This window comes from Halichoerus grypus, chromosome 6 (genome assembly GCF_964656455.1).
Source record: "Halichoerus grypus chromosome 6, mHalGry1.hap1.1, whole genome shotgun sequence".
Classification (NCBI taxonomy): Eukaryota; Metazoa; Chordata; class Mammalia; order Carnivora; family Phocidae; genus Halichoerus; species Halichoerus grypus.
The window spans coordinates 9,890,816-9,913,190 of record NC_135717.1 but is presented as its reverse complement, the minus strand read 5'-3'; the positions used below and the strand labels follow the sequence as shown (position 1 = coordinate 9,913,190).

General features: G+C 59.7%; 1 protein-coding gene and 1 long non-coding RNA gene across 15 annotated transcripts in view; one reads left to right on the top strand and one right to left on the bottom strand.

The window, feature by feature from the left end:
* The window catches only part of ELN (elastin), a 30,560-nt gene extending 13,117 nt beyond the window's left edge, over positions 1-17,443 (bottom strand). For 3 of the 10 annotated variants that reach the window (XM_078074483.1, XM_078074486.1, XM_078074492.1), the window contains exons 1-16: positions 17,207-17,443; positions 11,350-11,400; positions 10,235-10,264; positions 9,684-9,716; positions 7,724-7,753; positions 6,441-6,476; positions 5,996-6,088; positions 5,642-5,719; positions 5,488-5,556; positions 4,782-4,829; positions 3,889-3,960; positions 3,603-3,632; positions 3,074-3,145; positions 2,411-2,452; positions 1,986-2,045; positions 1,644-1,691 (exon numbers count right to left, since the gene is read on the bottom strand). In XM_078074483.1, coding sequence (XP_077930609.1) covers positions 1,644-1,691; positions 1,986-2,045; positions 2,411-2,452; positions 3,074-3,145; positions 3,603-3,632; positions 3,889-3,960; positions 4,782-4,829; positions 5,488-5,556; positions 5,642-5,719; positions 5,996-6,088; positions 6,441-6,476; positions 7,724-7,753; positions 9,684-9,716; positions 10,235-10,264; positions 11,350-11,400; positions 17,207-17,288 — 874 coding nt within the window. In that variant the 5' untranslated portion in view covers positions 17,289-17,443. The remainder of the gene's footprint in view (positions 1-1,643; positions 1,692-1,985; positions 2,046-2,410; positions 2,453-3,073; positions 3,146-3,602; positions 3,633-3,888; positions 3,961-4,781; positions 4,830-5,487; positions 5,557-5,641; positions 5,720-5,995; positions 6,089-6,440; positions 6,477-7,723; positions 7,754-9,683; positions 9,717-10,234; positions 10,265-11,349; positions 11,401-17,206) is intronic. The other 7 variants (XM_078074488.1, XM_078074489.1, XM_078074485.1 and 4 more) reach the window with 7 other exon arrangements.
* LOC118548635 (uncharacterized) lies at positions 16,606-21,872 on the top strand. 5 transcript variants are annotated; one of them, XR_013448721.1, is made up of 7 exons: positions 16,608-16,686; positions 18,478-18,635; positions 18,791-18,910; positions 19,644-19,702; positions 20,003-20,181; positions 20,787-20,959; positions 21,039-21,872. It is a non-coding gene; the product is annotated as an uncharacterized LOC118548635 (long non-coding RNA). The 5 variants fall into 5 exon arrangements; XR_004923681.2 differs by lacking the exon at positions 19,644-19,702 and having other exon boundaries at positions 18,478-18,630; XR_004923680.2 differs by lacking the exon at positions 19,644-19,702.
* The last annotated feature ends 503 nt before the right edge of the window (positions 21,873-22,375 follow it).

Sequence of the window (22,375 nt, the reverse complement as noted above, 5' to 3'; positions counted from 1 at the left end):
CTCCCAGGGCCCCTCCTGAGGCCGTGCAGGAAGGCTGCTTGGATGCTGGAATTTTAACCAGCACCATGTCCTCTGGGAATGCAGCCCAGGCATCTCCGGCTGGGCCTGCTCGAGGAGGCCCCCACCCCACTGTTCCTTGACTCACCCCCAAAGTGTCCATTTCAACATGCTCATTAAGGGACTTGTATGTTTTCAGACAAATCCCATTCTAATCACTGCCACATACTGAGAAACCACAAGCGGCCGCTCCCCGGGCCAGAGGGGCCCCTGTAGGAATGTTCAAGGCTTCCCCTCCCTGTGTTCCGAACACTCGGCCAAGTTTGTAATCCAAGCGCCTGGCTGCCCAGCTCTGGCAGCCCCTCGTCGCCCCACTCTCCTGCTCCCACATTCCAGCCATCCCCCACAGCGTTGGGGGCCTAGAGGGAGGGCCTGCGGGGCCTCCATGGAGCAGGCCTCCGGCTCGCTGCTTCCCCTCCACTCTTGCCCCCTTGGGATGGTGGGGATATGCTCTCCGTCCCATTGGGGTACAGGAGGGGCTCCCTGGGACTGGAGATGAAGACAAGGACCTCAGCCCCAGTAATGTGATTCTGAACTGGTGGATGAGCTGGGACGGGGGCAGAGATGCTCACTCTGCCCACCACACAGGCATGGGGAAGGCCGTGGCATGTCTGCAGGCCGAGGGATCAGGGGCTTGAGGAGCAGGTTAGAAGCTGTATAGTGCACATTAAATTGATACTGAGCTATCACATCGTTTAAATACTCATGTCGGTACCGCCTAAAATGATCATTCTAACCATCATAGTACCCATCCCCTCTGCCTGGGCTTCTCCTTCCTGTTTTAACCACATGGCAAACTCCAGAATCAAATGTCATCTTCTCTGAGAAACCTTCTTGATTTCCCCCACGTAAAAATAATGTCTCCCTCTTCTTGACTCCCACCACAGTGCCTGCATTTTCCAGCAGGGCTCTTATTTGACCCTGGTCTCTGAAATAGCTGGATGGATGGATGGATGGATGGAGAGATGGATAGATGAGTGGATGGATGGAGGGAGGAATGGACAAATGGAAGGATGGATGAATGGAGGGAGGAATGAATAGATGGAGAGATGGATGGATGGATGGATGGATGGATGGACTGGGGGATAGATGGGGGGATGGATGGATGAAGGGATGGATGGATACGTGGAAGGAGGGATTGATGGAGGAGGGAGGGATGGATGGATGGAGGGAGGGATAGATGTGGGATGGAAGGATGGAAAGAGGGAGGGATTGATGGATGGATGGAGGGAAGGATAGATAAAGGAGGGATGGAAGGAGAGGGATGGAAGGATGAGGGAGGAATGGAGGATAGATGGATGGGGGATGGATAGATGGATGAATGAAAGGATGGAGGGAGGAATGGAGAGATGGAAGGAAGGATGGATGGATGGATGGGAAGATGGATGAGGGATAGACAGGGATGGATGGAGAGAAGGATGGAAGAGAGAATGAGTGGATGGACAGATAGAGGAGTGGGTGGTATTGAAAACATTTGATAAATGGAGGTGGGGAGGGGCTGCCTTGGCTAGTTCTCTATGAGGCAGGCTCTCAGGGATAAAAGGGCTGGAGAGGCTGGGGGGCTGGGGGCTGGCAGGTGCACTCACCATACTTTGCTGCTTTAGCTGCTGCTGCTGCAGCCTGCGCGCCAACTCCTGGGGGAGGGGAAGGAGAGAGACTCTGAAAACTGTCCTCCTGCATTTCCAGAGCCCGCCTGTTCCAGCCCCACGAGAACCAACCCTTTGGCAAAAGGGCATGGGGGAGGGGCTTCATAGCAAGCAGAGCTGAGGGAGCTGCCCTCACCCGAGATCCTTCTCCAGGCTCAGACTGGGGTCTAGATGCAGGGTGGGCTGGCCTGCATCCTGGAGAGACCCTGGCCAGCCCCCGGGGCTCTGGAGCCTGCGTGATTGGGGCCCCTTTGGCTGACAGTTGGCTGAGGTTCTCCTTACCTGTCCCCGTCGGGTACCCAGCCTTGGCCCCGGCACCAGCCACTCCTCCGGGCCCATAGCCTGTGAATCAAAGAGGCTCAGTGGGCATCTGTGCAGATCTGACTGCGGCTGCCCCCCCACCCTGCCCTTCAGGGGTCAGGCTGCCCGGAGTCTCCACGCTCTCACTCCCAGCCAGAGTGAAAACACATACAAATGGGTGTGGATGCTTATTCCCATTTTACAGGTGAAGAAACTGGTTTGCCCAAGGCCTGGGGCTAAGCGTGAGGGTCAGGATCGAGAACCAGGCTGAGTCCAAGTTCTATGTTCCTTTCTTAGGGGATTCCCATTCCAAGCCTCTACCCCATCCCCGGTTGGGTGCTGTCCTTGCTAGGCCCCTGCAGCTGGAAAGAGCTAGAAGCCCATCCATTCAGGAGGGTCTTACTCACCGAAGGGCAGTTTCCCAGTGCTGTAGGGCAGTCCATAGCCACCTGAAGGGAGGGCAGGGTGGGCTCAGGGGCTGCTCCATGGCAACCCTATGCTGGGCTCCCATTTGCCTGGGTAGACAGCCTTACCCCCACAGGTACTAAGGCCTGAGACCTGGCCCCCACGCATGCACCAAAGGTCCCGAGCTGCTCACAGAGGCTCCCTGGAGAGCAGAGGCCCTGGGTGGAGGAGGGAGAGGGCACCCCTTCTCCAGGGGCTGATGGCACGACCCTCCTCCTACAAATCCAGGACCTGCCATGGCCCTAGAATCCCCGAGTCTCTTCTTTATCATCCTCCCAAGAGCAAACATCTCATTGTCTGAGCTGATGGCGGGGGCAGGGGGTGACATCAGAGGGGTTTTTCCATTGAAGGCTGTTTCTTACCATCAACACATATGGTTCCCCATGGGGGCTACGGCTCTGTGTACCTGTGCGTGTGAGGGAGGCCGGTGCCTACAGGACGGCTTCCCTTGCTGGCGACCAGACGTGGGGCGTCCATACTCAGGTGTCCTAACCCTCCCCACCCCCCCGCCGAGACACCAGTGGCCAAAAAAAGTCCCCCACACGCCTGCTTCTCCTCTGTGAGGCTCAGGGAGTGGTGCATCTTGAGTCCTCCTTCTGACTCACCTGGCAGCTTGGGTGCCTTGATGGGGTACCCCAGCGGGACGCCAGGCTGCTGGCCCCCAAAGGGTCCGACTCCTGTGGGAACAAGGAGAGCGAGCTCAGGTCCCGGCCACGTGGGCCAGCAGCCCTGCAGGGCCGTCGGCCTCCCACTCTACTCTCTGCTCAGAGTGAGCTCCAGAAACCATCCTGTCTTCCCGCGTCTTTGTCCCTGGTCAGCCCGGCCCTCCTCAGTGTCCCCGGGTCACTTCCTCCGGGAAACTGCCGGACTCTCTCCCCGCGCTGGGGCTCGGGCCACAGTCAGGGCCTGTAGCTCTCCCGGCATTTGACCCAGACGGGTGGGATTTCTGGGTTCGTTTGGCTGCCGCACAGACAGAGGGTTTGGGGCTGGGGAAGCGGCCTGTGATCGAGGCCACATTGTGCGGAAGACGGTCCAAGGCCTGCGGCAGTAAGCATGAGGGAAACCGGACAGGCCTTGCTGGGATTCGGGGTGCCGGCCGGGGGCATGGTGGGGGGACACCCAGCTGTGCCTCACCTGGGATTCCGGCGAAAGCTCCACCTCCACCTGCAAGGACAGGAGCCATCAGCCTTGCCACCATGGACCCTCGGCGGGCCGCCCGGAGCTTGGCCCCATCTGCCCGGACCTCCCGGCTCACACTTGGGGGTTTCTGAGAGGGGTGCTACCCATCTCGGCTGCCCACCCGGAGGGCCCTGAGCCCAGAGTCCCCATCCCCACTCCACCCCACCCCGGGGGCCACAGGGGCCTGGATGAGGGTGGAGATTCCTTCCCGCCTTGGGCTCCCAGCCCACTGGCCGCATACCTGGGGTCTTGGCCTTGACTCCGGCTCCGGTGGGAACCCCAGGGAGCACCCCCACACCCGGGAACCGAGCTCCTGAGGGGCCGAGGGGGAGCTGGCCGTGAGGTGTGGGAAGGCAGACCAGCCACACCCCCCCGGGGTCCCAGAGCTGACCTTCTGTAATGACTATCAGCCACGGGCCCAGCTCCCGGGCTGGTGGGGGGCCTGTGTGGCCGTGAGTCTCTTTCCCCGCCTGACCCAAGGTCAGAAGACCTGAGTGTTAATTCCATTTCCTAGCCACTCGAGCCTGTGCCTCAGTCGGCCTTCTCTCTAAACTGGAGTTAATTTGCAGCCACCCTGCCCACCGTCCCCGTACAAGGCGGAGCATCTGGTACTTGTCCCACTCTTGTCTCTGCTGGGACAGCCAGAGGGACAGTGGGGAGGGACACTCTGTCAGCAAATCCCTCAGAGCGGGCCGAGTCTGGGCTTTTGGGGGAATTCAGGAGGTCACATGCTGGGCGGGGTGGCCAGGCCAGGCCCTGGCAGGAAAAGGAGGGCAAGAGGGCAGCTCGGAGGGGGGTCTCCTGCAGGGCGGATGTGCCGGGCCGGCCCCCTGGTGACTCAGAGCTTTTGGGAAAGAGCTGGCCACGCTGGGACTTGCTGTGTTCCTGGGCGGCCCTCCTTGGGCTGTGACAATGGTCTGGCTTTGGGCCTAGGGTCAGCACTTGGGGCAGGCGGTGAAGCTCACTAGGCTCTTGGGGGAAAGATGACCGGGGCCTTCTGTCTGTTGGCCTGAGCTTTGATGCTCAGGGGGACAGTGCTGGTCAGGGCCCAGCTGGGGAGGCCACGGGCCACCAGGGAGGCTGCCGGGGGCTGCTCTCCTTGCCCTTGGGTCCCCTCCTTCTCCTGGCCCTCACCTGCGCCTGGGAGCACTCCACCTGGGTATACACCGGGCAGCCCCACACCTGTGGCGGAGAGAAGAGCTTTGAGCCGTGAGCCGTAGCCTGGCCTCTAGGAGCCCCTCCCGGGCCCTTCTCTCTGGAGCGGCCCCGGGGCTCCCGGACCAGCCACCCAGGGCCCGGAGGATGTCGCCAGAGACCCAAGCGCGGTGGCCGCGGCTCTCCCACGAGTTTCGGAAGTCATCTGCCAACCCTTCTGTGTGTGGATTTGTCTTGTCTCCCGGAGCCTGTTTACATGGCTGGCTCAGCCCACCTCTGGGCTAACAGCTTCCAGATGTTCCCTCCCTGCTGTGTGGACTCAGGCAGCCTTTTGTTCAACCTGAAGTCACTTCCTCAAGGGCTTGGGTGCAGAGTGCAAAGCACCAGATGGGGAGTCAGCGTGGCCCGGGGCTCAGGCCAGCTCTGCCGTGACTGCCTGCCCCTCCCGAGCCCCCCGTGCCCCATCTGCCCCTTGAGTGCTTGCCAGAGAGCAGGTCTCTGAGGTCCCTTTCTGCTCCCAGAGCTGGAAGAAGGACCCAGAAGGTAGGCCAGGGCCCGTCTCCGGCATCTCTGCCATGTTACACACGTGGGGCCAGGCCTCTGGTGCAGGGGGGGTTGGGGGGCCTCTCCCCTCCCCGTCCGGCCCCCCTCCAGCCCCCCCCCCCTCCGGGGACTGCACACTGACCGGGCACCTTCCCAGGCTTCGCTCCGGCTCCGACTCCGACTCCGGCTCCAGGCTGAGGCACCACCGCGCCTGGCGTGGGACGGGGCCCGCATCAGAGTGGGGTCCCCCCGGGCCTGCGGCCTTCCCCTGGGCAGCCCAGCTCTACCCACCGTACCTGTAGACACTCCCAAGCCGCCGATGCCACCGAGGCCGCCCACCCCGCCAAGGCCACCGACACCGCCAAGCCCAGCCCCTACAAAGCCGGGAGTGGGAGAGGCCGGGGGTCACACAAGGGACGGTGGGAGGCAGGAGGGCCCCGGGCGGTCAGGGTTGAAGGCCCCGCGTTAAGGTCTGGCCCCGCCGCCACCTCGCTTTGAGACTTGGGCACGGCTGGCGGCCTCCCCGAGTCCCGGTGGATTGGGGATGAGAATGCTGCCCGCCCGCCCGTCGCCCAGGAAAGGGTCTTTGCAAAGTCGTGAGCTCACAGAGGCCAGAGGGCTTACGGCACGTCCCCAGGGGTAACACTCACCAGCCTTGGCAGCTTTATAGGCCGCGGCAGCACCCGCTGCTCCACCGGGCACCAGAGCCCCCGGGTAGGCGCCTCCTGGAAAGGCCCCGAGCCCTGCGCAGGGGAGGACCCGGTGAGGCTCTGAGCCCCAGCCCACGGGGCCCTGTCCCTCCTGGGAGGCCAACTGAGGTGGCTTCCATACCAAGCAGTGAGCCCTGCTCCCAGGACCAGGTTTGGCGCCAGAGAGCTTTAAATTGGCCCCTGGGGCTTCTCTCCCGCTCTCACGCAGGACCCAGCTGTGAGCTGCCTGTGCCCTGGGCAACTGCTACAACATCACCCCCATGCAAGCGCCCAGGACACGCCTGGCCTTTCATCCCTGTACCCCAGCTGCCCTCCGCACCTAACAGACACCCTGGGCTCGGCTCTGGCCCCCCGATGGGCAGGTGGCCTGGATGTCAACACTAACCTGCCCCAGGGCCACCACCTGCGAGCCCACCAGCACCTGCGGGGAGAAGGGGACAGAGCCAGGTGAGGAGAGAAGCTGGAGTGCGGGCCAGGTCATTCCTGGGCCCAGGGTGGGAAGGGCCTCGGGGAGGGTGATCAGGAACCGGGCAGGGCCGTGTGCAGCGCTCAGGCCCCTAAGCTGGACTCCAGCAGTTGGTACTTAGGGGCCGATCCTGATAAAATAGTGACCAGCAACTAGATGCCATGTAGGCGTGATAGCATTGACCTCCCCCATAACAGCCCGAGGCCAGACCTTGCTTCTGCTAGGCCTGTCAGCCAAAGGGGGGCCCAGCAGGGCTTTCTGTGCCAGGTCCTGCTCTGTTCTTTCCATCAGTACCCACCCCAGGCCTGTGCTGCTTCCTTGCAGGGGTCCCCCGGCTCAGCCCTCTCCTCCTCCCCTATATCTGGAGCCCCTTCCATTGCCCACCATCTGTCTGTCTGTCCATGCAGCCTGCCCTGCAGTCCAGGAGCCTCCTTGCTTGCAGACGGATGCTAAAATGTTTATGAGAAGCCAAATGGGTCCCTTTGGCTCTCTCCTTCCCACATCTGGGCCCAATTGCTCCTTCTCCCCCTCCAGGAGACATTCCATGGCTTTGGCCAGGACCGATGGGCAATCAGGTTGGAGTTCACAACCGAGCCAGGTTTGTTTCCAATTCTGTGAGAATCTTTTCCTGCAAGCTCCAGTCCTGGCTGCCAGGGTCCCGAGCCCAGGGGCAGGCCTCTCTGCGGACAGACCCCAGACGCAGGGGACTACTGAGCCCCAGAGGGTCTACCCGGCTTTCCCTGGGTGTGGTCCCCCTTCCTACCCCATCTCCTCCTTGTCTGAGCTGACCACGTCTGAAACTCAGTGGGCCCCTCTGCAAGGTGGGTCTCTGACTCCGGCCCCTCTCCCTTCCAGGCAGGTGCAGTATGCGTCCAGCCAGGCCTGGGGGTGTGCTGGGTGCATTTCCTTAGCACCTCAGGCCCTGCCCCTCCCCAGTTCTGTCAGGGGCTTCTCTCAAGCCAAGCCCATTTCCTGAGCTCCAGGAGGGCAGGGAACAGGTTCAGGCCTTTCCTGACCACAGAAGGGCTGGGAAGAGAAGATGAGGACCCGACAGGAAGTGAGAAGAAGCTGGGGCTGGTGGGTGGGCAGGCCACCCTTCTGCTCTGCCCTTTTCCCATGCTCCCCCACCAGCTGTCTGATCCCAGGGCTACCTGCAGCATGACCAGTCCCACCCTTGCTCGCCCTCCTCCCTGGGGACTCACCTGCCCCGAATGCCCCCAGGAGTCCAGCCCCTGGAAAGGAGGAGAGAGGTGAGGAGCTGCCCATAGCTGGGAGCCCAGGGGCCCGGCCAGCTTAACCCTCTGTCTTCCCAGAGTCACAGAGCCCTGGATCCAAACCCTGCTGCCCCTAGCTACTCTGTGTATGAGGGGAGCAAGTCACTTCACCTCTCAGAGACTCAGTATCCCCACCTACGGAATGGCCAGCATGTCCCCAACCTTCCCGGGACCAGTGGGCTGGTGAGTAGAAAGTACTAGTGTGTGCCACCTGCCAGGGCACCCAGTGGGTGTCCCCCCAGCTCCTTCCCGTCCTCCCCGGCCGGCGGCTGGCTTCCAGCTGGTGCTGGGGGGGTGGGTGGTGCTGGTTCCCAGCTGCCTGGGCCCCCACTGAGAGTCCGGGCAGGCCAAGCCCGCCGAGGCCCCCGTGGAGTGGCTGCCAGGCCACCCACCCTCTACTTGTCAAGGGATTAATTGTTCCCAAGCATGACACGCGCCGCCTGTGCTCCGTTCCGTCCTGCCTGGGCAGGCCCGGACGTCCCCGCGGCCAGGCTGTGTAGATCTGCTCTGGGGTCGGGGAGGGGGGCACTGTGACCCGAGCCGGGCTTTTGTGGCCCAGGGTGCTGAGGCTGAAAGGGGGTGATCTCAGGTCCTTGCCGTCAGAAAGAGATGTCCTGACTTCCCTTTTGGCCTACTCCTTCACTCCGAGCCCAAAGTTCTTTCAGATGTCTACACTAAGTCTTGCACTCATTAACGCCTCGCTTTAGCGCCCATCCCTTATGGGCCTCTGTGGGCAGCCGTCCCAGTCTCCCCGCTGGTGCTTTATCACCACTGCCCCGGGTCCCCCGCTGCCGGTGGGATCCACTCATCCCTCCACTAGCTTTGCAGTCACGACCCCCACGAAGCAAAGTCCTTAGTGGGCTTTCCCGGCTAAGCAGAGTCCTACTCCCACGCCTTCGCCTCCTCCCTGCCCTCGGGGACCCTGTGAGGGCAGCTCGCCCCTCCAGGAAGGCTGGGATGCAGCTTTTGGCAGGATCAGCAGCGAAGCCCAAAGGCTCCCGGCCTCGCAGACTCCTACAGACCCCAGGAAAGCGCTTGCCCAGGACTCCTGCTCTCTCGCCTCTCTCCTTCTCGCCTGCCCTGGCCCCGGAGTTTCACAGCCCAGACGGGCTTGCAGGGAAGGGGGGATCTGGGTCTTGTAGATTCATTTGCACTTGGATCATCGAACACTGGGATTTCGTAAGAGCCGTTGGACATCCAAACTGTCCTGGAGCCTCTGGTTTCAGAGCCGGGGAGATGCGGAGCGGGGGTGGGGGGGCTGCCAAGGCCACATGTGGAGCGTCTCACGCCGATGGGGCCATAAATCTGGACCATTTCCTCCACCTGCTCCTTATCCGCCAGTGTTTCCAGAGGGACCCGCCCTCCCCCTTTCCTGGGGGTGTGTTTTTTGGAGCTGACAGTGGACCTCAGTGGCAGATCCGGGCCCCATGGGCAGAAGCCTGGACAGATCTAGCCAGATCTTCTTACTGGAAACCTCCAAGGTCTAGACATAGCTGGAAGGGGCCTGGTCAGGAGGGGAGCTCATCTGGGCCCAGGGTCGGGGTTCGGGCTGGGGTTAAGTCCAGGCCTCGGTCTCAGGTCAGGGTTCAGCCCGGGGTCAGGATAAGGGCTCCAATTGTCACTGAGGTCAGAGATGTCTAGAGTCTTGGCCTAGAGGCTGCAGAAACTTGGTCTGGGGTCAGGGGACCATCCAGGTGGAGTCTGGAGCCCACCATCTGATTCTGAGCACGAGAGTGACATTCATAGGCTTGGTGGCCATTGGAACATCAGTCCCTGCCTTCCACCGCCCCCCCCCCCCCCCCCCCCCGCCAGCATCGGGGCTGTTTCTGAGACAGTTCACAAGTCTGTGGGCCCTGCCCTCCCCTGCCCCTGGGGCCTCAGGTCTTACCTGGCTTGGGTGGTTTGCCTCCAGGCCCCAGAGCTGCAGAGAAAAGAGGTGGGAGTGAATGAGGAGCCCCAGACCACAATTTTTCTACTATTTATCTCCCTGGGGCGGTGGGGGGGGGGGGGCGTGTCTCACTCCCCAGGTCCTAGAAGGGCTGATAGGGATGGTCCTCCCCTTTGGACAGGGAGCCGCTGGGAGCCCAGTGTCTGGATGTGTGGGTGGGAAGCCTAGCTCCAGCCCTGATTTATGGTTTCTACTCTCTCAGACTCAGTTTCTCAGCCCCAGAAGGGAAAACGATACCCACTCAGCAGGCCTTGCAGGGGTGTTGTGGAGGATCAAAAGCCACGTGAAAGGAGGCAGGGGCCACCAGGGAGGGGCTTGGGAGGGGCTTGGGAGGCCAGTGGGTTCCGGCAAGTCTCTCCCAACTGGAAGCTCTGTCTGTAGACTGAGGGATGTGTAGGCCTTCTGGGGGTTCTGAGGCCGGGGGACCTGGGTGGACCAGAGTGACAGCCAGACCCCATCCGTGAGGAACCAAGTTTGGTTTCTGAGCTCACCTCCTACTCCCAGACCTCCGAGACCAGCACCTGTGTTGAGAGAGAGAGAAAGAGACAGAACCATCAATGTCTCCGCCAGAAAGCTGCCCACGGACCCACGGTCAAGTCCCTCACTGCCTAGCTGCATGACCTTGGGTGAGCCTTAACCTCTGTGAGCCTCAGTTTCCCCATTGGGCCAACAGGCCAGTGCCACTTTGTGTCTGGGAGTGTGTCGGCAGCTGCCCTCCGTTTCATATCGGGCCTGAACCCTCAAATGCTTTTTTCTTTCTTTTTTCTTACTAGATCATCAGTTTATTATAAAAGGATGTAACTCAGGAATGGCCAGAGGGAAGAGGCCCGGGGTGGGGGTGGGGGGCAAGGTTTGGGAAAAGGGGCGGGGCTTCCACGCCCTCTCTGGTGCCTCTTCCTGCACATTCAGGTGTCCACCTCTCTGGAAACGCCTTTCCAATACTTTCTAAGTATTGAAAGGGCTACAGTTGATTTTTCAATCTGCTTTAAAGCATGATGCTTTTTTTTTCATAGTAAAAGAAAATGTGCCCTCCCCCCATGCCAGAGCTGCAATATTCTGCCCCTTATCTTTCGGGGGTGTTCCCAGTCTCTAGCCGCACGCGGTCGTTGCTTTTACATTGTTAGCACCCGGAAAAGCACTCTGCCGTCCGGTTGGGCAGGTTGCACACTCCTATTTTTTAGTAGCTGTGTATTATGTCAGGGTCAACTCAATCACACCCTCCAGTCAGGTGGGCTTTTTTGTTTTATGTCTTTGCAAATAACCCCCCGATAAACTTTGTTCAGGATCTCTCTTTTTCTCTACCTTTCAATTATTTTCTTTGAATGGATTCCCAAGAGTGGGGTTCATGGTTTGAGAGGCGGGGGGGCATGATGGCGCCCACTTCCGTACAGCCTGGCAAACAAACACTGTCTTTCATCTTTCAGAAAATGCATGCCCTGAGTACTTGTAAAAGTGTCACGCAGACTGCCTTTAAGTAGGAGCGGCTCGCGGGTCTGCTTGGGAGGCGCGCCAATGTTCTTCCAGTCTGCGCTGTCACGGGGCGCATCTCTTACGAACCGATCACGCTCTGCCTCACCTGGGTGTGTGGAAGTTTCATGTACGTTACCTGGGTAATAGACGCCTCCGGGAACTCCACCAGGAACAGCCCCCGGGACCCCTGGAAGTAAGTAAGTACTAGAACTAGTAAAAGCGCGGTGACCATAATAATGGCCCTATGAGGTTGGAAGGGCAGAGGTGACTATCTTCGTTTTAACAGATGTGAAATCGGGCTCAGAAAGGTTAAGACGGGTGCCCAGGGACACACAGCTGGAAAGAGATGGAGTCTGGATTCAAACCCAGGCCACCCCTCTGAGCGGGATGGTGGGCGCGGTGTTACCTGCTCCTCTCCCCGCGGAGAGGGCCCGGTGTGGGGCTGCGGCTGGGTCCCTTCGGCTGGGCAGCCAACGCTCCCCAGCCCTGGGCAGCATGAGCAGGGGCCGGAGCTGAGGGCGGGCAGCCTGGGCTGGGACCGCGAGCAGTAAGGGAGTGTGGCCGTTGCCAGCACTAAGCCGGCCAGCCCCACACTGATACGATGGCGTGAGGTCAGCGTCCTCAGCCGCCGGGCAGCCACGGTTGGGTGGGGTTCTGGCCGCCCGACACAGGGCTGTCTTAGGAGGTGCCGGGGCCCAGAGGGGGACACCATGAATGAGCAAAGTGAATAGTTTCCTAAGGAAAAGCTAATTCACTGGCCAGGCCAGGGGCTGTCTGCCCGGCCGAGATCACGAGTTCATTCCCCACGGACCCGCGAAGCTCTCCCTGGGAAACGCCGAGCCGCCGGGCCCCGCACCGGGCCTGCCGTGGTCATGGCAACAGACGATCCCGGGGCGGCCCAGGCCCCGACTCCGCCACCACGGAGCGGCCCCAGCCTTGACGAGTGGCCTTGCCAGGGCTCCGGCCAGGGCCCCGGGACCACCCCACTGACAGGGGCACGGGTGGGGTTGGGGGACAGGGTCGGGCAGCTCTGCGGTGTGTCTGGAGGCCTCATGGCAGATGTCTGGCCACTGTGGTCCCATCAGCCTCAGCAACAGCCCAGCGGGGTGGGGAATGCCAAGCTGTCACGGCCAGCCCGTGCCAAAGCCCCGGCGCCACAGCCCCCCAGGGCCTGCAGCCCCCCCCAGCCCCCCACCCCAGGGCCTGTCATCCAGACCTGGAGTGTGCAAGCAATCGGGTCAGAGCCTCGGGGACGCAGAGTGGTGGCCCCAGGAGGTTGGGCCTGCTGGGAAGGAGCGCCTGGGCCCTGTCACCGGCTGCCAAGCACGCACACAGCCTGCCTTGGGTTTCTGATGCCTCCCTCGGCCCGGCCTCCGGCTCTGAGTGCTGTCTCTTCTGTGCCTTTCCCCGTTTAGTCCGGGTGTTTCTCTGCTTCAGCTCTCATCCTCCTCCCCTTTCTTTCCCTCCCGACAGTCCCCTCTCCCCACCTCTCTGCTCTCTGGCTCCGGGGCAGGCTGCTCAGGACAGACCCGCCTGGCCTCTAATCCCGGCCGTGCCACTTCTTAGCATCTGCGTGAACTTGGGCAAGTCACTTAGCCCCCCCGAGCTGCAGTTTCCTTGTAAGCGATGGGGGACTGATAACCTCTGCCTTGCAAGGCTGTTGCAAACTGTCAAAGGGTCCTGCCCTGAATCTAGCATCCAGTGATTGCTCCAAAAAAAAAAGAGGTGACTCTGTCTACACTTAGCTGCGCATGCGTGGCCTGGGGCCAGGTACCCAGTAGATAGTCAATAAACCACAGGGGAATGAGGTTGAAGGGAGACAAGGATGTTGCCTGTGGGTCTGGGTCCAACCTGTTCTATCCCCAACCAGCCTGGGGGGCTCCCCACCTTGGGCCCGGCTGAACCCCTACTTCCTCTGTCGAGGTTCTGCTCCCTTACACCTCATCTGGGGTTCTGCCTGCTCTCTCCCCAGCACGTGCCCATCTCTCTGCAGCCCTCCTGGCCTGCCCCAGCTGTCCCCACACCCCCCCCATGATTCAGATCCCAACAGCGATTGCCAAACTCCGTGCCCAAACCATGATGGCCTGGGGAGCTAGAGATTTTGACCGCCATTTTGCACTGAGCTAAGGGAGAAGGATCGGGGGATGCAAAGGATCCCGGCCCTGCCTCCTCTCGCCAAGTGCCGGAGAGGTGAGAACAGATTAAGACAGTAGTCGGTCAAGGGCCTTCAGAAAGGCAGATTTCATGCTCCAGCTGGGCATCCTCCTCCTCACCTTGGTCAGAGCCGTGCCTCCTGCCAGGAGCGCCTCTCTGCTACCCAAGTCCTGTCCTTCCTCCAAGACTGAGCTCAAATTCTCCCCCTCCTGCCTTCTCTGAGCCTGTGGTTCTCACTGCTCAGCTGGTCCAAAGGAGTTGGCTTGGAGCATGCTTGTCTTGTTTTATGTGGGTTTGGCTTGTTTTGCGGGCTAGCCCAGGGTGGAACTTGTCTCTTGCCTCTTAGAATCCTGATCCTAGACTCTCAGAGATCATAACAGTCTTCTGGCGTGGGCAGAAATTCCTTCCGCAAACATCCCCCTGTGCTCCGGCTTGCATGCCTCCGGTGACAGGAAAGTCACCCCCTCCCGATGCTGTCGGCTCTACCTCTTTCTGCTGAGATAGAATCTGCCCTTCCGTCTCTCCAGTTCCGCCTCACAGAGCCCCAGAGCCCCAGGCTCATCTCTCATCCACAGACGGCCTCTCAGGCATTGCCCTTTCTTTCAAGGTCTAACTCAAATGTCGCTTCTGCTATGAAGCCTTCCTGGATTTCCTGGGACTCTTCCGGGCCCTTCCTCACCCCCCCCACCCCCCCCACCCCCGCCGCCAGGGCCCCCAGTCCTATCTGCTTCCTCCATCACTCATGCGTGCTCCACCCAGCAGACAAAACATGGCGTGAGTAGCAAGAGGGAAAGTTAAACCTTAAAAATGTGCTCTAATTATAAGAGTCAATCGGTCCAAGTAAACACATTCTGAATAAGAAGATGGATCGTTTCAGGAATTCACATTCCCACAGTCCCCTTATTTGATGTGACTTTGGCAGATGTTACACGGCGGGAGCCTCCCACTGGGCCTAGGAGATAAATAGGGCAGGGATGTTTCTCCTCATTTGATGGCCAGTGAGACGGGGCGCCTGGCCCGGGACCCACAGCTGACCCCAGTCACATGCAGGGCCTTCTGCCTGGGCCCTGGGCTTCAGGTTCAAAGATGTGGAGAAGGCTGTTAGGGAACGAGCATTGGGCCAGCAGGCCTTTGCAAGGGGCTTTGCCAAGCCCCAGTCCAGGGGGCTGGCAGGGGAGCAGATAAGACCTTACGAAGCTGTTTATTGTTTGCCTGGAGAAAGGCTGCCAAGGGCTTTTCAAAAACAATCTGTCCTCTAGTGGGTGACTCTGTCCCCTCCCTCCTCTGGGCACGTCTGCCCTCCTGCCTCAGCCCCAGCAAATGCAGAGAGCGGGATTAGCCCTTCGACCACAGGTCCTCCACGCTGGAGGCTCATCGGAGTGACCTGGGCGGCATTTACAAAACCTCCACAATCCAGTTCCCTCCTCAGACCAAAGAAAGCAGGAATTCTTGGGTGGGACCCTGGTATCAGAGCCGTTTCAAGTTCCCGAGTTAACTCCAATATGCAGCCAGGGTTGACAAGCCCTGTTCCAAATTATCCTTAGTTCCGGAATCAGGAAAAGAAAAGGCTGATAATATTTCTGGAGCACGGGGGACGGAATTCTACCCGATTTAATTGTTTTCTCTCTCTCTTTTTAAATGGCGTGGGGGTTTGGGGCGGCTGGTCCTCAAAGCTACTTTGGACCCATCCTAAGTGGGTTTAGATAACCCTTTCCATCACAGTTTTCCTAGGGAGCCCCCTCCACTGGCAATATAGTTCTTTGGAGCTGGGGAACCCATGGGGGTGATGTCCTCTTGGCAGAGGGTGGGGTGGGGGGCAGAAGCTGGGCTCCCCAGGAGAGCTGGGGGGTGGCTCCGTGTGTGTAGGCATATGACCCCTCCCATTAACCCCCGCCCCGACCTCTCTCGGAGGCTCTGGGCAAAAACCCCAACAGATGTCATGGATTCACACAGCCCTTACTGGGACCCAGTTGCTCTACCATCTGGGACCGAGCTGAGATTTATGTTTGCAAAAGAAGAACAAGGGCAGTTAAGGGTTCGCAGTGTCACCGAGAGCACAAGGAGAGGGTGCCTTCTGCTTGAGGGTGTGCCCACTCTGTAGGACTCATCCCTGGGCATGCTCCTCCCCAGAGGTAGCCTGGTACCCGGCCCCCCACCCCTCATCCTTTGGCAGAGAACTGGCTGGTGCTCAGCCCCCCTGAGGCTGCCTTATGCTGTCTCAGCCTCCATTTCCCTATTTGCAAAAGAGGATAATGTTCTCAACTCTTAGGGTTTTTGAGGGGGTTAATTGCTACGCTCCGGGTAGAAGCGCTGTCTGGGGAGGCAGGTGCTCAGGGGCCACACCCGGGGGAGCGGGGAGGAGGTTCAGGAGGGCCCAGAGCTGCTGCTCTGGGTGGGGGGCATGCTGGGGTGGCCGGTCCTGGGGGTTTGTCTCGCTCCCCCTGCTGGGCCCCACCTGATGGTGCACGGTCCCCCTGCCCCTCCTCTAGGTCCAGGAGCTGACCTCTGTGCAGGAACCCTCTGCTCCCAGCAGCCCTGCCCAGCTAGTCAGTCACATGGAAACCATTACTGCTGCCCAGCCCCGTACTCCAGCCCTCCGGCCTGGCCCTGCTCCCACCCGGCCCCCACCCCCCGCGCTGGCCCCCACTGAAAGTCTGGTTCTTACGGCAAGGGGACGTCCCCAGAAAGCTGACCCCCACCCAGGCTACCCCACCAGACGGCTCAAGTATCTGCACTCCTCTCTTCCCATGGCCAGGAGCACCTTTCGGGGGCCCCGGGGAGGCCACTCCCAGGGGCCCTTGAGGTGCGTAGCAGCCCCACGGGGGGGGCACCCTATGGCCTGTGGCAGAGGACATGCCCAACGGTCCAGGACTGCCCCGAGGTCCACTTTAGCCTCTGGCCCTGGCCACCCTCTCTCTGCCAGGAGATTTTACCTTCCCCAGGTTCCCTGATCCTCATTTGTGTTCCGTACGGCGCGCACACGCACACACACACAGTGACAATCCACACCTGGAGCGCATATTTCCCACGTGTGCATGCCTGTCGGGTGGCAGACTTTTGCACATTCCGCACCCCAACACACACACACACACACACACCTGCTCAGGGATGAGCCTCTGAACAGACATTCCCCCTCTACTTTTTGACGACACATTTGGGCACACGCCCACACCCACGTGTGCAATAGCACGCAACACACCCGTTCAGGTGCACACGCGCACACACACACACACACTCACACGTGCACACACACGCTCAGATGCCCCGGTCCTCCTCACCACGGACAGACCACAGCAGCGGCTTTCCAACCCACAACCCCGTAAGCCACTTAACCCTGACCTTCCTCAGAGGGGTGTCCTGACTTCCCCGGGGGACAAGGAACCTGTTGAGGTCACACAGCTCACCGCGGCGGAGCTGGCCTCCAGCCCAGGTCCCCTGCCCCCAGGGCACGTGTGCACACCCATCGGGTCCACAGGTGTGCAAACTGCTAGTGCCCAACGACCCAACGGGACCCCACCGGCCCGTCCCCAGCATGCTCGGGAGCCCCCCACTGGGACAGCGCCCGGGACAGAGCAGGGGTCCTCAGCCCTGTCGGGGGCGGCAGAACCTGGACCCGGTCGGGACCGTCCTGAGTCTCGGGGTGGCTGTGTGACAGGTTCCTCCTCAGCACGGGCTGGCTCCCGGGAGGGGCAGTTCCAAGGATCCAGTGGCTGAGGGGCTCCCGCCTGGGACCCCCCGGAGCACGGCCGGGTGAAGGGCGCCCTCTGGCCTGTCAGTCCAGCCACCTGGCCAGGAGGCCCTCAGGCTGCGGGCATCCCCGGGAGCAGGGTGAGGCCTACCTCCAGGCTGCGAGGGGTGGGCGATACACAGCAGGAGCAGAAGGACTCCGGGCCGCCGGGCTGCAGATCCCAGACCCGCCATCTCGGGGAGAAATGCCCCAGCCTGCTCTCTGCGCCTCGTTTTATCCCCAAAGCGTAATTGCTGCCTCGGCGCGCGGAGAGGGAAGGAGGGAGGGAGAGAGGGCGGGCGGGAGGGCGGGAGAGGGGGGAGGCCTGGGGGAGGGGGCCGCGGGGAGGGGGGCAATTACGAAAGGCCAGGCTCACAAGCCTCCCAGGCTGGGTCTGACTGGACGGGACTGTGGGCTTTTTTCCTTAAAACACACTCACACACGCTCGCGCGCACGCACACACACACACACACACAGTCCCCCCCATCTCTCTCCCGCTTTCCCTCTGTAGCTGTTCTCTCACTGCTGGCCTTGTTCCCGCCAGAAAGTGCGAGGGGGGCCTCTGCCAGGACAGCCCTCGGGAGAGGAAGCAGGAGGGAGGGCCCTGCAGCCCGGCCAAAACTCCGGCCCCAGCCAAGGCCCAAGTGGCCAGGCCCCCGCCCCTCCGGCTGGGCCCCGGGCCCAGCGTGGGGACACCGGCCAGCAGTCCCGCGCCTCTGCCCCCACCCCGGCCCTCCAGACCCCCCCCAACACCCCCAGGTCTGGCCAGAGACGGTCCCTGCCTGAAGCTGGGGAGTTGGGGTGCTGGGCAGGTCTGGGGTCCAGGGCCTGGGGCCAATGTCTGCAGAGGTTGAGGGGCTGTGAGCAGAGTGGCCTGGAAGGTGAGATCATGTTGGCGCTGCCCCGTGGGGCATCTGGGGAAAGGAAGGGGGACCCTGACACACTAGAGGGCTCCATTCTTTATAGGCTAAGGTCGTAGTCTCCTGCCTGATGCTGCGGAGGGGAGTGTTGGGCAGGTCTGGGATCCGTATCTGCAAAGGCCGAGGGGCTGCACCAGGGGAATCACCTGGGAATTAAGACCGTGTTGGCGTTGTCCCCTGGGGCGTCTGGGGGACATGTGGGAGACCCTGACACACCACAGGGATTCCATTTGTCATGGGTCAAGGTCACAGTCCCACACGCAGACCTGTGCAGACCAGTGTCTGGTGAAGTTCAGGCAGGATCCCCAGGTGCTCTATGGGGGACCGAGGGGTTGAGGACCTCACCCGGACTGAGAGGTGGCCCAGCACCCCTTTATCACCCAGCCCCCATCTGTCTCAATGCTGAGCACTGCTAGCACCCAGACCAGACTCGGGGAGCCCCAGACTGCTAATTCTCTCGCAGCCCTAGGAGAACACCCGGGGCGCTGACATTCCTCTGGTGGCCAGGAGGGGGCGGCCCTGTGCTGAAACAGCTGGGACCAGCATTTCCAGGACTCCGGTGGTCCCAGCCTGCCTGAAACAGGATGAGGATCCCCGGGGATTTTTCTGGGGTCGGGTAGGGTAAGAGAGGGTCATGCCTCCCCAGCCCCCGAAAGTGGGGGAAGAAATTCGGGAGCCAGAGGATCGGGGAGGGAAATGGATACTTGCCTTCATCAGAGCCTCTGAGGGGGAAAAAGTCGAGGCCACAAGTTCTCTGAGCTTTTCCCTGCCCCCAGATGGAGAATGACGGGGAGCCACAACCACAGTTCTGAGCAAGGGAGCTAAAGGACCCCTCCTCCAGCCAGGAGCCCCGCGGCCGTCTCGAGTTCAACAGCCAGGCCATGCATTGGACTCAGGTGAACCTAGCATTAAATTCTAACTCTAGTGCTTTCTACTGGGGTGAGCTCTTTATAGAGCTTCAGTTTCATCTCACGTCAGGTGGTGATAAATATCCCTGCCTAGGAGGGTGATTGCAGAGATAAATAAAATGTGGTCATATATTTCTGTACAGCGCCTGCCAGATCCAAAACGCTCCGTTCTCATTTGGTGTTAGTACTAGTATTCACGCTACTATTTCTACCACTCATCCTGCAAGGACCACTCCTGTATTTAGTGTAAGTCTAAGTTCGACCCTCTGCCAGGCCACCTTGGGACCCCAGGTCATCCCTGCCTCTCCCTCTGGTCTCGGGCAGTGGCCACTCCAGGAATTTCGAAGAGGGGTGGGCACACGAAGAGAACAGGCTGGAAGCTGATTGCCCAGTAAATGTAAGCTCTTGCTTCGAGGGTGTGTTATTTGGGGGGACTTTGGGGTAGCTGATAGAGGTTATGCGCCCAAACTGGTCTTTGTTGGTGGGGGTAGGGGCTGCTCAGGGTCGGGGTCTGGAGGCTCAGTGCCTAGGGTGAGCCTGCCTGTGGGAAGGGGAAGCCAGGGAGGGGGTGCATCTGCGTGCCTGCCCCTTCCTGGGAAGGGGGAACGGAGGGGGTGCTGGGGAGGAGCTGGGCCCCACTCCTCTTGGGGCAGTGACGTGGGCAGGAACCGGCTTTCAGACTTGCAAACCGCAGTCTGCTCAGAGTCTTTATTAATTCCAGGACCGGGAGGGAGGCTAGAGCCAGAAGGAGAGTTCTTGCTGCCCAGGGATCCAGGAGAGGTGCGGAGGGGGGCTTGCAGGGAGAGACTCGGGGCTGCTGGGCCAGACCTCTCCCTGCACGGCCAGGGCCCTGTGCTCCACCCCCACCTGGGACCCCCATTCTTCTTAGCACCCTGTGCTTGAGGCAGCCGCTCCAATAACTTGCATCCAAGACTCTCTACACCGCAAAAGGGGCTTCGGTTCTGAACCCACCCACAGAACTGAGTCTTCAGTGCAGTTTAGCCCAGGGCATTCAATACGTAATGTTAAGGTTACAGTTATTAGTCAACATTCATTCATTCATTCCCTCATACATTCCAGAAACCCAGCAGTCGTCAATTGCTCTACGCCCACCTCCCTGCATAGCTGCGTAGGTTAAATAAAGTCGTGAAGGTAGAACCGCCCACGGAGGGCTGCGTGATGCATCTCCGGCTGGGTGAGCCTGGCTTCCCAATTATCACCGACAAGCCTCCCCCGCCCACTCACTGCCGGGCATCCAGGTGAGTCACTGACAGGCCATCTCCGTCTTCCAAGTCCTCTAGGTGCACCTGTTTAGAAAGGACAGAGCCGTCAGCCCCGCAGGACTCTGAGCATCTTACTGATTTGCCTGGAAACCCTCAATTGTCTCCCAGATAAAGTCCAGACTTCTGAGTATGGCCTTCAAGGCCCTCTATGACCCAGTTCAACGGCTCTGACACTCTCCTTCCTTTTGGCTGGCCTCCTTTCTGGCCGGTGGAGCTGTTCCCTAGCTCCCAGACTTGCCTGGAGGGCTGGACGTTGGCAAGGCTCCCTAGTCTCAGCTTCTGTCCCTGCAGATCTGTGCCCTCGGCATCCCTGCCCCCAGCCCCTCTGAGGGGCGTTGGTGGGAGCCTTTGTGTTTGGGCTTGGCGCTTCATCTTAGGCCCCTCTGGCCTGGCCATCACTGAGGGTACTTTGAGGATGGACCCATTTCTGTCTCCCGTGTCGTCCAAGAGTGTTGGATAATAGCACAGTTGTGCCCTCCGGGAGCTGGGGGGCAGAAGCTGCTGATGTGAACCGACCCCCGGAAGTCTGGGTGTGGTTTCTGTTTCCCCCCTGTCTACACATGGTCCTTTTGTCTGTCCAGTACTGGATGCGGCTGTCTGCGTGGGACCTGGAACCAGAGAGAGAGAAAGAGAGAGACAAGCATTTGCTTTAGGGCTAGCCTGGGAAGAGCTTGGTGTGCATCGGACCTGGGACCCGTGCTGTGCTCCCTCTCAGCGCATGGGGCCCTCTGCTTTCAGTCATCTCCACCTCCGTGTGAGTAAGGGTCCTTTCAGCCAGTCCCGTAGGAAATAAAGTCAAGGTTACACTGGTAAGGAGAGCATGAATTTTTCAGATGGACCCAACTGAGGTTTGGGAAGGAGCAGAATGCTGGTCGGGAGCGTGGGTCCGAGTGTAGACACTTTTGGAGAGAATCAGCAGCAGGGCCAAGTGAAGGACCCCTTCCCCCGACCCGACCCACCCTCGCTCATCGGAGAGACCCAGCTGCAGACGTGAAGGCCAGAACCTGCCCCTCTTCTGATTTTAAATTTTCCAGTAGCCTCACAAAATAAAGAAAATGTAAGTAAAATTAATCCTGATCATATGCTATATTTAACTGACTATATCTAAAATATTATCATCTGGGGCGCCTGGGTGGCTCAGTTGGTTAAGCGACTGCCTTCGGCTCAGGTCATGATCCTGGAGTCCCGGGATCGAGTCCCGCATCGGGCTCCCTGCTCGGCAGGGAGTCTGCTCCTCCCTCTGACCCTCCTCCCTCTCATGCTCTCTGTCTCTCATTCTCTCTCTCGCAAATAAATACAATCTTAAAAAAAAAAAAAAATTTAAAATATTATCATCTGAACATGTAATTGATATAAAAGTTATGGAGATGTTCTACATTCCTTTTATTGTACCGAGTCTTAAAACTGGCATGGGCAACAAATATCATATGACCCAGCAATGCCACCTCTGGATATTGATCTGAAGGAAACAAGAATGCTACTTTGAAAAGACATCTGGGGGCTCCTGGGTGGCTCAGTCGTCGAGTGTCTGCCTTCGGCTCGGGTCATGAGCCCAGGGTCCTGGGATCGAGCCCTGCGTCAGGCTCCCTGCTCGGTGGGAAGCCTGCTTCTCCCTCTCCCACTCCCCCTGCTTGTGTTCCCTCTCTCGCTGTGTCTCTGTCAAATAAATAAATAAAATCTTAAAAAAAAAGAAAAGACAAGACATTGCACCCCATGTTCTTTGCAGCATTATTTACAATCTCTATGACAGAGAAGCAACCTACCTAGCCATCAATGAGGAAGAGACAAAGAAAATGTTACACACACACACACACACACACACACACACACAATGGAATGTTATTCAGCCATAAAAAAGAAAGGAATTCCTGCTATTTGCAAAGACATGGATGGACCTTGAGGCCGTTATGCTTAGTGAGATAAGTCAGACAGAGAAAGACAAATACTGTATGACCTCACTTACATGTGAAATCTAAATAAATAAATAAACCCAAGCTCACAGACACAGGGGACAGAGGTGGGGTGAAATGGGGGAAAGGGGTCAAAAGGTACAAACTTCCAGTTCTAAGATAAATGAGCCCTGGTGACGTCACGTACAGCTCGGTCACCCCAGTTAACAATGCCGTATGGTATATTTAGAAGTTGCTAAGAGAGCAGATCTTAAAAGTTC